We start from the raw sequence: 13,809 nt of genomic DNA on the forward strand, positions 1-13,809 counted from the left end.
ATCTAGCTAACCCCCCGTAAAATATGCCACCGAAAGTACAAAGCGCCGGAATAGCTGCGCGAAATACAAAATGCAAATTAATTTTAAAAGCAAGTTAAAACAAGGCAGCAGCACTAAACTAAGCGTTAGCGTTAGGTATAAGGTCTAAGGTATAAGTGCGTTTCTCTCGCTCACGCACTTCCTTCACCCATAGTCGCACACATTCAAACATGTCTTGACGCGCACGCCGTTTACACATACACTGTTCCACATACTCAATCTTACGTATATCAAACGACCCATACAACGGCCACCGTAACTCAGGATCCTTCTTGGTATATTTCCTCCATACTGTGCTGTACATTATGGAGGAAAGACCATGCTTCACATACATATCCCTATTAGGAGTCCCCTCTGGGGGAGCTGGAGCAGATTCCTCGAGGTTTAACCGGTTTCCAAAGCAGCAGCACCACTTACGGAGTGCGCTAAAAGCAGGCATGCTCAAAAATAATGCAGAATATGCAGTATTATCAAAAAAATGGCACTTAAACGTTGTGCTGTTCAAAGTTACACAGTTCCGGAGAAATATCTCCACATTACCTGCCTATATGTGTTGCAACGCATATATTCTCACAATAATCAATACAAGATATGACCGGTCATCACAAATCAAACTCAAATAGCCAACCCAGGCTTCAAAAACTCGGAGCAAGTACCGTACAACGGTTCTTACCAATCAAGAGTCCAGATTCCAACTGCCAAGCTCCGAAATTCGCCCAAACGGCTGTCACGGCAGAACCGACAGAAGAGGTCTCAGTCGAGGACCGGCGCCACCCAGATGGTCAGCTCGGAAGGGAAGGAAGAAAAACCTCGGGATGCCAGGACTAAAGTGCCTCTGGCAGTGATCACATCCCCGGCCAAATTCCTCACCTTCGTCGCGACCAATCCTTCGAGCATCCGAGTCGCCGATGAGCCCCACGTGACGGGCGCCAATTGATGAGTACAGGCCCCAGCTAGGCCCGCAGGACACAAGGGTTCGCTCTCCTGTAAAGAAGCCTATAAGGAAGTTGGCACGGAAACTGCAAAGTACAAAGACACGGTTTATTAACCCTTAAGGGTGGTCCTACAATCCATACAATACCCTTCAGTATTGCATAGAGTAGCACAAAGAACTTGCATACATGGTCCCCTTTTATACACAACAGAGGGGCTCATAAGTGGGAGGATACGACATGAGACGAGAAATGTTACCTTTTATGGACATTTGCAATACAAGATCGATATGTGGGCGGAGCTGACATACTCCTTAAGCCCGCGAAAACATGGTCAAGCAAGGACTAACTGATAACAGATGTGGTCAAGTCTGGGCATGCGCCAGACGGACAAAGAAACTATTTATAGACTGTTGCTAGGCAGATTACAAGAGCAACTAACACAAAGATAAGACTCTTCTCGTGCTGAGCACGTGGAGACATGACAATACAAAATGGAGTCCAGACTTCAGTCAACATAACAAAAGGAACATGTGTAAGGGAGGAGAATTCATGTCTTTAGTAAATGCTTAATCACATCGAAGTTGCAATTTACAACACATTGCCCTCAGACATACTGAGGGGTCTTCCCACATAGCTGTGCCAGCCCTCCAGGATCCAGAGCTCTGTGCCATGTCTACATGTTCCAATCCCCCCACATGTTCAGTTCATGTGCTCCAAAGCCCTCACTCCTTCCCGCTGTATTTGCTTTGTGGCAGCCTTGCTTGTACCCCTGGGGGCCTGAACACACCCTCACACCCCCAGCAGTGCTGCGTGAGGCTGTATTCAGGGCTTCCAGGGAGTCTTGCAGTTTCACTTAAATTAGTTATGAAAATAAAGTTGTGCGTTTTCTTTTTCATACTATCCGAACTCAAACGAGGACTATCCTGTGCAAGCTGCGAATGCAGCGGATCTGTCAGTGCAGCGTAACACCCACCCTGACGGTGGTCAGTCAACTCTAACTCGTAGACCGTGTCAAAAATTGAAAAAAAAACCCAGAAATAAGTGTCAACCCTCCTACCCCCGCCTCCCTCCCCCAAAGATGCTGGTGTCATTGTGCAGAAGCAGCTTTGGAGGTACATTCAAGTAAACGCTTTACAACTGACTAGCGTCATATGTAGCCACAGCAGTCCTGCTAAAGTGACATGAATAACGCTTCTAATTCAAAGTGTGTGTTGATATTCAGAGCTTGTGTTCACTTGTTCAGTTAGTGTCTGATTACAATAATGCGCCAGGCAGAGCGGAAGAGCGGCCTCTACTGGTGGTTTGTGGACTCTGACAACACAAAGTGCAGTTTGAAAGAGCCCCATTCATATGTGTTTGCGCTCATTGATTAGCAACATCACTATTCGCAAAAAATGAAATATATTCAATGAAGAAAAAATATTGTTCTTAGTGCAAAGAGCAAGCAAAACGGTTGCCTGCTTCGGAGACCACTAATAACCTCTTTTTATTGACATTGCATATTGTGCGCTGCAAGTGCACAATATGCACTGTCAATACAAGAAACCCAATCATTTATTATGTATGCAGCCAGGATCAGTTTCCCACTTTCCTGGTTACGTTATAAATAAACATGCTCAGGTCCTCAGTTTGTGTGAAAGCAGCTGTCCACGTATGTGCAGTACATTTCCCACCGTAGAGGCAGAAGAGCAAGTTCTAATGCCTCTAAAAATGCTCCCTTGTTACTAGGACTGGCTGTTGCTTCTGCCTTTATTGGCCCTGTTTTGTGTGCCTGCTATCTTGCCCACATTGACTGCTTCTTGTGATGGGTCTGATTCTGTAGAGTGACTTGGCATCAGCCGTGCCAAGAACACCAGAAAATTCTCAAGTCAACCATTGGTGGCAACCCTGCTCTCAACTGGAGTAGACCAACAACCATATTTCATTTGACTGCTGGACAGAGTAACCATGCTTTTCTGGGTCGGCCATTGAGTAACCATGCTTTTCTGGGTCGGCCGTCGAGTAACCATGCTTTTCTGGGTCGGCCGTCGAGTAACCATGCTTTTCTGGGTCGGCCGTCGAGTAACCATGCTTTTCTGGGTCGGCCGTCGAGTAACCATGCTTTACTGGGTCGGCCGTCGAGTAACCATGCTTTTCTGGGTCGGCCGTCGAGTAACCATGCTTTTCTGGGTCGGCCGTCGAGTAACCATGCTTTTCTGGGTCGGCCGTCGAGTAACCATGCTTTTCTGGGTCGGCCGTTGAGTAACCATGCAGGGTAATCGAGCCTAAATGGCGACTTCACTTTATTGGCCTAGCAAATAGAAATGGTGTAATGGACTAGACGTAGGGTAGCCATGCATAAGTGGACTGTGAGCACGGTAAACATGTTAGACTGCACAGTGTGAAGGGAGTTCATGCATTAATGAACTGGAGCGGAGAGACTGAGATGAAAAAGTCTGAGTCAGTGCACTCATGTTGTAGCTGACTTTGTGGCTTGGTAACTTTGGTGAGCAGCTGGAGGGTAAATCACCACTGCTGCCAATGATGCCAGGGTAGGCATACTGCAGCTGGAGGCAGTCTAGTTACATTTTGATGGGTTAGAGGCAGTTAACCATGCGGCATTTGTCTGAAAAGCACCATAGCGTTGCTTTCATTTGCCAGAAAGCGATGTAGATGGGTTGATATTGTCTGGAAGCCATGTGACCATGCTGAACTTGGCAGCATTCTGGGCATTCTGGTTTGGTCAGAAAGGAGCATTCCAAAACTGTGATTGGCATGAGAGGATGATGGATATGCTTCTGTTGGCAGCTCAATCGGGGAGTCCGTATTGTACTGGCCGGAGGGTCGAATAGCAACATTCTAGGTGGGTTCTCTTGGAGACAGAGCAGCAATGTTTCAGGTGATGGGAACAGACTAAACGGGATTGGATGAGAAGTGGAAAACCAATGCATGGAGTCATTGGCTAGGAGGTAAAGTAACAATGCAGTGATTGGATCAGAGAGAGAGTGCCTATGCAGGAATGCTTAATAGACTTGGAGTTAGATTGTATGTATCACCGAGTTCGGCCATGTGCTGTGGGTCATTCATTTAGAGCGAGTATTTTTGCAGAGATGCAAATTGGGTTTAATTGATTTTACATTTGCTTTGTTTCACCATTTATGCAGTTTCTTTTTTGCCTGCACATCAGTCATTATTTCAAGTTTATCTTTTATTTCCATGTAGGAGTTTGTGTTGGGAACACAGACAGCCGCCACTATGTGCGCTTGACTCAACATATATACCGGTTCAGCCCAATCTGGTTGAAACCTGAAGACATTAGTCGGTGAGTATAGTGTAGTCTTATGGAGTGAACGGCGGGTGTGAAAACAATGTATGACTAACGCTACTCCATTGTAACGACATGAGTCCTAATCTCCCTCTATCATCTCCCTGTAAAATCTGAAGTCTGCTTTAACATCCTCCGGCTCACCATCAAGCGAAAGGCCGGCGAAGCAACTTAGCAAGCAAACATGAACTATGTTAGAGAGGAGTCCCTCAACTCTGGCAACCAAATTCAACTCCATATCCTCCAAGTAAAATGTGGCACTGCGCTGCTGCTCAGGAACTTGCAACAAGATCCAATCACACTTTATCTCTGAGGTCACCTGCCTGAATTCCACAGTTAGACAGGAAGCTGCAAGAAATTATGAAATTTCCATGGTAACAATGTACAAGTCTCATCATTCATTGACTAATGCTTCATTCAGTTACTCCTGCTCCATATCACTAGGTCTAGTAACTGGATGAGGTCTGTCACTTGACTGGTACTTTGATATTGTCTGCACTGTCCACTCGTGTTGTCTTTTTGAACATTTGATCTTATTCTCCCGTGGGTCGGATGCAGCCACAATATCTCAAGTGCATAAAAGAGCCAGAAACAAAGTTAGCCAGTTATGCACGTGCTAAACATTATAGAGAAGTTATTTTCTTTTACATCAATCAAATGATTTATTGAAGGTATAGTTGATAACTCCAATGTTATTGGCACATTTAAAAATACAAAAATGATTTTCAGGAACTATATAATGAATGAATAGAGGCATTTTTGGTTGTCTTTGACTTAGAACTGCTGATTTATTTAGGCCTTTTTGTTGTTTTGAAAGGGGCTGTGTGCTGCTTAATGCTCAATGACTCGAGATCTTTGGAGCCTGCTGTGTGGTTGGAGATTGTGACTAAGGTATTTTCAGCAGCTATGCAGCCCCTCGAGGACATGTTCCTTGACTGTGATGCTCTAGACTAAGGTCCTGCCTGAGGTTGTTGTGCACGGGCCCTGTGGGGCACATTGTTCTACTAAAGGATCTTCTTTATGCTGTTCTGGACTCTGCTTGGTGCTGATTCGGCTTAGCGCTTCTCTGTTGTGCTCGCAGAATATTGCATGTAGCGCTAACATGTCCTTTCTGCTGCAGGGTTCACGGCCTGAATGAGAGGATCTCGGTGCAGAACTATGCATTACTGGTGCAGTTCTACCTGCAGCTCATCCAAAACGCTGACACTGAGGTGCTGCCTGTGCCACATTGTGAATCACATGAGCTCTGAACCACCCTACGGGCACCGGGCAAACCCCACGCTCTGCCATTCATTCTTTGGAATGAAGCCCTGGTGCCTGCTCGTGCATATTTACCTGGAAATTTTGATGTGAAGCCGGATTGTTTTTCAGATGGAAAATCGGTGTCAACACCTGCTAAGCGTTCCCGTTTTGGCAAATGGAAAGTTGAGCTAAAAGTTGGGTGTGTTCTACAAGAGAGACTAACTATGAGTGAGTCACGTTAGAGGCTACTTACCGTTCACACCGACAGCCTGACCTTCCGTCTCAGTGGGACCAACAGCTCTTCGTTCCAGCTTTCTGAACAACCATTGGGATTCTAGTGGTCTGCCTCAGGTCAAGCGATCAAAGATTACAAAAAGGCATACCTTAGGTGACTGCCTAAGACCCTGAAACAGGGCGTCCCAATTACAGGGTGCAATTTTGTCAACTTAACAGAGGAGAACCTGAGAGGAGTACAATCTGGATAGTGTCTACAGAGAGACAATTGGAAGCTATGACTAAAGGAATAAAACCAAAGAAAAGGTTTGACTCTGAAATTCTCTGGAACAGATTGCAGGGAATGACCAGGGATTCTCTAGACCTGCTTGTACTGTAAGAGTGGAAAACCAGGAACGAAACAGGCGAAGGAGGGGCGTATCAGGTAGCGCACATTTATGAAACTGATTTCAGGAACACTGTTCTAAAGAATGATTCTTATCTAATGTATTCATCCTAGAATACATTTCTTATCGTGCCCCAGCTGTGGATAGATTTCATGTAATTTTATAATAATTTATGAGAAAACTGGCATCAGCAGGACTGCTGAAGAATCAGGCAGACTCCTCGGGTTTAGTGGGGTTTAAATTGTCTCTGATGTACAAGTACCATTGTACAAGGTGGAATGATTTGAGGGGAGGGAGTGTGGTTGAGTGCGTGTGTGTGGGTTGTGTGTGTACATCCACATATAGTCTAGTATAAGATATCCTCCATTGATCAGTGTTGTCTTAAGGCATGCAAAACGACCAGTACTGCATCTGAAGATACCCCCTCTCTTTCTCTCACGCCTAGAGCCACATTTAGGGCGCCACGTAAAATTTGTAGTACTAGTTACCAGAGGATATTAATGTGGGGGCTTGGGAGGTGGCTTTGGAGTCCATGACCGGTATAGCTTTAAGGAATGCTGTACGCCAGAATGTTAGGGGTGTAAGGTGAAATCTTTGAGGGACTTTGTACTGAGCAGGGCAATTGAAAGGTGCTCTCTGTTGCCCCACAACACTTTCATGTTGAGTTTTTTACTCGCTACTTACTGTGATAAATACTCTTTCGAACTACTACCTCTGACTGTTGCACTTACTTTTATTACCACAGTTAGCTCTTCATTTAGAGATTTTAGGATAAATTGTAGAATCAATTGCAGCCACAATACTACTATTTATTTTGCCATATAATTGCCACCATTGTCTTGCATTTGGGAATCCCAATTATTTTCTGCATGAGTGATGTAGTTTTAGGGAGCCATTTCAGTCAGTACACCATTACCACTGAACTGTAAATGCAGGCAAAAGTGAAAAATGGGCAGTTCACAGGTTGCGGGAAATATTTCTTTTAAAAACAGTGTTCGAGGCATTTGAGCTGCAGATTACACACTGTGCATAGATCGCCATCTGGTGTTGGGCCCGGATGTTTGCAGTTGTTTTTCTTCTTAGAAAGTCTTTGGAAGTCACGAGGTATGTGACTCCTCCTTTGGATCGTATTGCGCATGGGCTTTGGCTCCATCCTCATATTGTTTTTTCCCGCCATCGGGCTCGGATGTGATCTTCGTGCTCCGGTTCCGAACAGTTTCCAGTTTTTCTATCGACGCGCAATCCTCACCCCAATTTGCGGTATTGTTTTCGATCGCGATCTCCACACTTGGCGCGGCTCTGATCGATCAAGACCTTCGATTCCAGTCGTCGACGACGGCCTTCGGGCCTACCCAAGCTCCGGTCCTGGCTAATGGAAAGGACTCCCTTTAAGAAATGCCCTCTATGTGGGTCCAAATTCCCCCACACCGGCCTTCACGAAGTATGTAACCTCTGCCTCTCCCCTGAAAACGAGACTCGAGACTGTCCGGCGTGCAAGTCCTTCCGGTCCAAGAAAACCATTCGAGACCGAAGGGCACGAAGAACTATGGCACACACATCGACGGCGATTCCAGATGACATCTTCGGGGAAGGCGTCGACGCTCCAGGAGGACAACACACCGACGAGGGCCTCGGAAACCGACGATTCAGATGTGGAGGACATCACTCCGGCACAGAGGGTCGTGAGTACCAAAGTCCCCCCCCCCCCACACCCTCCACAGCACCGAAAAAGGCTACGGTCACGCCTTTGCCTCCAGGCCTAGGAAAGACCAAATACACTGCTTCCCACACCACACCTTCGGGACCGGTAAAGAAGCCTATTAAGCCTTCCGGTGGCTCGGGCTCGAGCCAGACCACCGTCGTTGCCGAGGAACACTCCTCCGCACCGACACCTAAAAAGAAAATGGCCTCCTCCTCGGCACCAAGCTCCATACCAAAACACTCTGCGCCGAAAACCAGCTCCTCAGTACCGACACCATCCCCGGAACCGAGCAAAAAACACAAGGCCACCGACACCGATATCTCCAAGCCGAAAACCATCTTGGCACTGAGTAAACAGACAGCCCTTTCCAGGCCGCATAGTTCCAAACAGCGGACTAGCGCAGACTCTAAAACAAGAAAACCGACGGCCCCAATGCCTTCGGCGCCGAAGGACAAACCACCCTCGGAAGAACTTTTTACGCCTGATCCATTGACTTTGATCAAGGACCCCAAAACCGAACATTTGATGCTCAGCATCAAAAAGACAGCTGGAAAAGCCTGCCCCAGGAAGGACTCTGCTACCTCCCCTTTCAGAATGCCTTCACCACCTCCTCCACCCCCTCCACCTTCCCCTCCTCCACCTCCTCCTTCTCCTTCTCCCCCCCCCAACTCATCATTCCCCCACACCCTCTCCGGATGATGATAATGATGCTGTCTATGATGACATAGGGGACGTATCCCATGACCTACCTACAGGGGACCCCACTCCCACAGGTTTTCCAGACCCATGGGACGACTATAACATCCCTGACATTCCTAACGGCCCACAAGATGATCTCTACCCTTCGAGACCATCCCCACCAGAAGACTCATTAGGGTACAACCACTTACTCCAAAGGGCTGCACACTATCACGGGGTGGATCTCCATACCGACCCCGTGGAGGAGGACTTCCTTCTCGATACTTTTGACACCACGCATAGGGCCACCTCCATACTGCCCATGCTCAAAGGAGTTATAAAACACGCGCCGCAGGTCTTTAAAGACCCAGTCAGAGCCAGGGTCATTAACCCGCGCATAGACAAAAAATATAAAGCCGCCCCTACAGATCCCGCCTGCATCAGAGGGCCAGCACCCCTAGATTCCCTAGTAGTGTCTACAGCACGAAAGAGGGCAAACTCCCAAGCGTCAGGCGAAGCACCACCACCTGACAAAGAGTCAAAACTCCTGGACGCATCGGGTAAGCGCACTGCATCCCAAGCTGCCAACATATGGCGCATCGCTAATACACAAGCGCTACTGGCAAGATACGACAGGGCCCATTATGACGAACTAGAAGCCATAATGCAACACCTCCCTGACAAATATAAAAATAGGGCAAACGAGTTAATTCAGGAGGGCAAAACCATTACCAATACCTCCATCCGCTGTGCCCTAGATGCAGCTGACACCGCCTCCAGAGCCATTAATACCAGCATCCTCCTCCGTCGCCATGCCTGGCTAAGGATTTCAGGTTTTAAACCAGAAGTGCAAGCTTCCATTTCTGAACCACCCCTTTGACCAGGAACATCTGTTCGGGCCAAAATTGGATGAGGCCCTAGAAAAAATGAAAAAAGCCACCGATACAGCGAAATCTATGGGAGCCTTACAATCACACCCTCCCAGGCACTCCTTTCGCTGCTCTTCCTTTCGGGGCACATCCAGAGGCTACTCCTCTGACACCGCTTCCACTTCATATAAGGCCCCTACCCAATCCACCTTTACAAGGGGTTATCAAAGAGGCGGCTACAGAGGCAACAATAATAAAGGCAGAGGCAAGACAAACACCGCCCGCTCTGCCTCCGCACCTCACCAATGACTCCCCTACACTCCCTCCAGACATCCCACTCCGGTCGGGGGCAGACTCCAAAATGTCCTTCCTGTCTGGACTACGATCACCTCAGACAAATGGGTAACACAAATAATTCGGTCAGGCTACTGCCTAGAACTAATATCTACCCCCCAAACATTCCACCCAGACAACGACCAATGTCACAGGAACATCTAACACTACTAAAGCAGGAGGTAATCTCCCTCCTACAAAAGGGGGCAATAGAACGGGTTCCTACCAACCAACAACATTTGGGGGTCTACTCCCTATATTTTCTCATACCAAAAAGGGACGACACTCTACGGCTTATCCTAGACCTCAGGCCCCTAAACCGCTACATACACTCAGACCATTTCCACATGGTAACACTTCAGCAAGTACTTCCACTGCTCTCCCACAACGATTTCCTGACCACTTTAGACCTCAAAGATGCCTATTTCCACATTTCTGTTCACACCGCTCACAGGAAGTTCCTTAGATTTGTAGTGGGCAGCCAACACTACCAATTCAAAGTACTCCCATTTGGAGTCACCACAGCACCACGAGTATTCACCAAGTGCCTAGCAGTAGTGGCAGCACACCTGCGGAGACAACACATCCATGTCTTCCCATACCTAGACGACTGGCTAATAAAGGCCAGTTCATACAACCAGTGTGTACAACATACGCACGCCACTATCCAGCTACTTCGCCAACTCGGCATCACAGTAAACCACGCAAAGTCCCATCTCCAACGGTCACATGTAAAACAATATCTGGGTGCCACTATAGACACCTCAAGAGCGCTAGCCTACCCCAGTCCTGCAAGATTAGCAAGCATTCAAGCTCTACATGCAAAATTTCAGCCACAATACTCTCTTCCAGCTCGAGTGTTCATGCAACTAATAGGAATGATGGCCTCTTGCATATTCATAGTACCTCACGCAAGACTCCAGATGCGTCATCTCCAAGAGTGCTTGGCGCGCCAATGGAACCAGGCCCAGGCTCAATTAACAGATCTGGTGTTGGTAGACGGTCGTCCCCATCGCTCTCTGCAGTGGTGGACCACCAAAAACCTTTCCAAAGGGCGACCGTTCCTGGACCCGGTTCCTCAGATAGTACTGACCACGGACGCATCGCTCTCCGGCTCGGGAGCTCACCTATTATATCACACCATGCAGGGCAGATGGACACCTCAACAAAAGTTACTCCACATCAACCACCTGGAGTTACTAGCCATATTTTTTGCCCTAAAATCTTTCAAACACAGATTTCAGGCAAGGCAGTCCTAGTCCGCACAGACAACATGACAGCCATGTACTATATACAAAAACAAGGCGGCACACACTCTCCACAGCTCTCTCAACTAGCACAGAGCATATGGAGATGGGCCATACCCCAGAAAATCTTTCTCCTAACCCAACATGTCCCAGGAGTCCAAAACACTATGGCAGATCTGCTCAGCAGACAAACACAACAACTCCACGAGTGGGAACTCCACCCGCAAGTTCTTCACCCGTACTTTCAAATGTGGGGGCATCCACAGATAGACCTCTTCGCCACCCACGAAAACGCCAAATGCCCAAGCTTCGCCTCCAGATATCCACACCCATTGTCCAAAGGCAATGCGATATGGATGAACTGGTCAGGCAGATTTGCATATGCTTTTCCGCCTCTCCCACTCATTCCATTAGTGGTGCGCAAACTACAACAACACTCCCTCACACTAATCTTAGTAGGTCCAACGTGGGCCAGACAACCATGGTACACCACACTGCTGAAACTGTCGGTAGTACTGCACCAAAAGTTACACCTCTTTCCACACCTCTTAACCCAGAACCATGGAGAGATCAGGCACCCGGACCCAGCTCAGCTCAACCTTGCGATCTGGCTCCTGAAATCCTAGAATTTGGTTATCTAAATCTTCCCCCTGACTGCATGAACGTCATTAAAGAAGCTAGGCGACCCACCACTAGAGCGTGCTACGCAGCCAAGTGGAAACGTTTTGTTGTCTATTGTCACAACAATACCATCAATCCCCTAGATGCGTCCATTCAACACATCATAGGCTATTTACTACACCTACAAAGATGCAATCTAGCCTATACGTCCATTAGACTGCACCTTGCAGCCATAGCAGCTTATCTACAAAACAGGCAACATCTATCACTTTTTAGAGTACCTCCCATTAAAGCCATCATGGAAGGCCTCGAAAGAATAATTCCCCCCAGAGTGCCACCCTCACCTGTGTGGAACCTAAATATCGTTCTCACCAGACTAATGGGATCTCCCTTTGAACCTCTACACAAATGTGAACTTCAATTCCTAACATGGAAAACCGCCTTTCTTGTAGCCATCACTTCCCTCAGAAGGGTCAGTGAGATACAAGCACTTACCATTCAAGAACCATTTCTCCAAATGCACCATAACAAGGATGTTCTCCGTACTAACCCAAAATTCCTCTCTAAAGTCATTTCTCCTTTTCACCTAAACCAATCTGTAGAACTACCAGTATTCTTCTCGCAACCACAGACCGTTGCAGAAAGAGATCTTCACACATTAGATGTCAAACGAGCCTTACTCTACTACATCGAGAGAACACAACCTTTTCATCAGAGCAAACAACTGTTTGTCTCTTTCTCACCACCACACAAAGGCAACCCCTTCTCCAAGTCGGGGATAGCTAGGTGGATTGTCAAATGCATTCAGATTTGCTACCACAAAGCAAAACGAACGCTATCCGTTCCCCCTAAAGCCAACTCTACACGTAAAATAGGGGCTTCAATGGCATTTCTAGGGAACATCCCATTAGATGATATCTGCGGAGCAGCTACATGGTCAGCACCGCACACTTTCACTAAACATTATTGTGTAGATTAGAAAACTAAGCAACAGGCTAGTGTGGGCCAGGCTGTACTCAAAACATTATTTCAAACCACTGCAACAGATATGGGTAGTCGCCGCTAAGGATGGGTACTGCTATATAATCTATGCACAGTGTGTAATCTGCAGCTCATATGCCTCGAACGGCAAATGCTACTTACCAGTATGCATCTGTTCTTGGCATGTAGAGCTGCAGATCTACACACGCCCACCCGCCTCCCCAGCTACCTTTATCTGTTCCAGTTCATCTTATTTAGATACAACACACATGGGCATCTTCACTGTTATTACTACGCTCCATCTTTCCCTGCTGGCGAAAAACAATCTGAGGATGGAGCCGAAGCCCATGCGCAATACGATCCAAAGGAGGAGTCACATACCTCGTGACTTCCAAAGACTTTCCAAGAGGAAAAACAACTGCAAAGATCCGGGCCCAACACCAGATGGCGATCTATGCACAGTGTGTAGATCTGCAGCTCTACATGCCAAGAACAGATGCATACTGGTAAGTAGCATTTGCCTTACTGAGGCACGGTAAATGAGAGCATTGGAATCAGGGTTCCATCCTGGAAGGAGTGTTGGCTGCTACACTCAGGGTCCAAGATCGGTAGGTCCGGGCGCTCTCCTCTCTGAGTCAGTATTGCATCTTTTGAACTTTGTCCTCGCAAGTCTTCCAACGACTATCCTTACCGGCTCATCTGATGTGATAATCTTCTGGGGATGTGCCACGTTGCACTGCTTTCAAGTCAGAGTGCCAGGGGTACAGCGCGGTCAATGAGCCTTGGGACGATGGAGATGTTTTGGAATGGGGCCAGCAGTGCAAAGCACTAACATCAACCAGTGAGCCCAACAGCAGTCCACAGCCCTGCCATCGAGGCACGAAGTCATTGGAAACCACATACACACATCTTTGTGGAAGTGGCATCTCTTCCAACCAATAAGCCAATACGCCTTGCTTGTAAATAGCCCGACAGCATTTTTCAACAATAACCCCAAGCTCCGAACCATCCATACCATGGTGCACCACAAAATTAAATTCCGCCTCTAGCCACACAAAGCACAGGACCACTACCATCTGGGCATGGAGAGAGTGAGGGAAATGTTCGTAGTTAGTGCTAAAAGAATACAATGTCTTTATAAATACTTTACTATGCCATAGGCCATAAACGTTTGGCAGTATACAAAATAAGATACAATGTCTTCATTGATTCACATCACATTACACTTAATGACGCAA

At 47.3% G+C, this 13,809-nt stretch overlaps 1 protein-coding gene across 1 annotated transcript in view; it reads left to right on the top strand.

The window, feature by feature from the left end:
* LOC146869282 (N-fatty-acyl-amino acid synthase/hydrolase PM20D1-like) overlaps positions 1-6,851 on the top strand; it is a 177,032-nt gene extending 170,181 nt beyond the window's left edge. The window contains exons 13-14 of the mRNA XM_085646942.1: positions 4,176-4,275; positions 5,399-6,851. Of these exons, the coding sequence (XP_085503068.1) occupies positions 4,176-4,275; positions 5,399-5,528 (230 nt within the window). The 3' untranslated portion in view covers positions 5,529-6,851. The remainder of the gene's footprint in view (positions 1-4,175; positions 4,276-5,398) is intronic.
* The last annotated feature ends 6,958 nt before the right edge of the window (positions 6,852-13,809 follow it).

This window comes from Triturus cristatus, chromosome 1_1 (assembly GCF_964204655.1).
Source record: "Triturus cristatus chromosome 1_1, aTriCri1.1, whole genome shotgun sequence".
In the NCBI taxonomy this organism is placed as follows: Eukaryota; Metazoa; Chordata; class Amphibia; order Caudata; family Salamandridae; genus Triturus; species Triturus cristatus.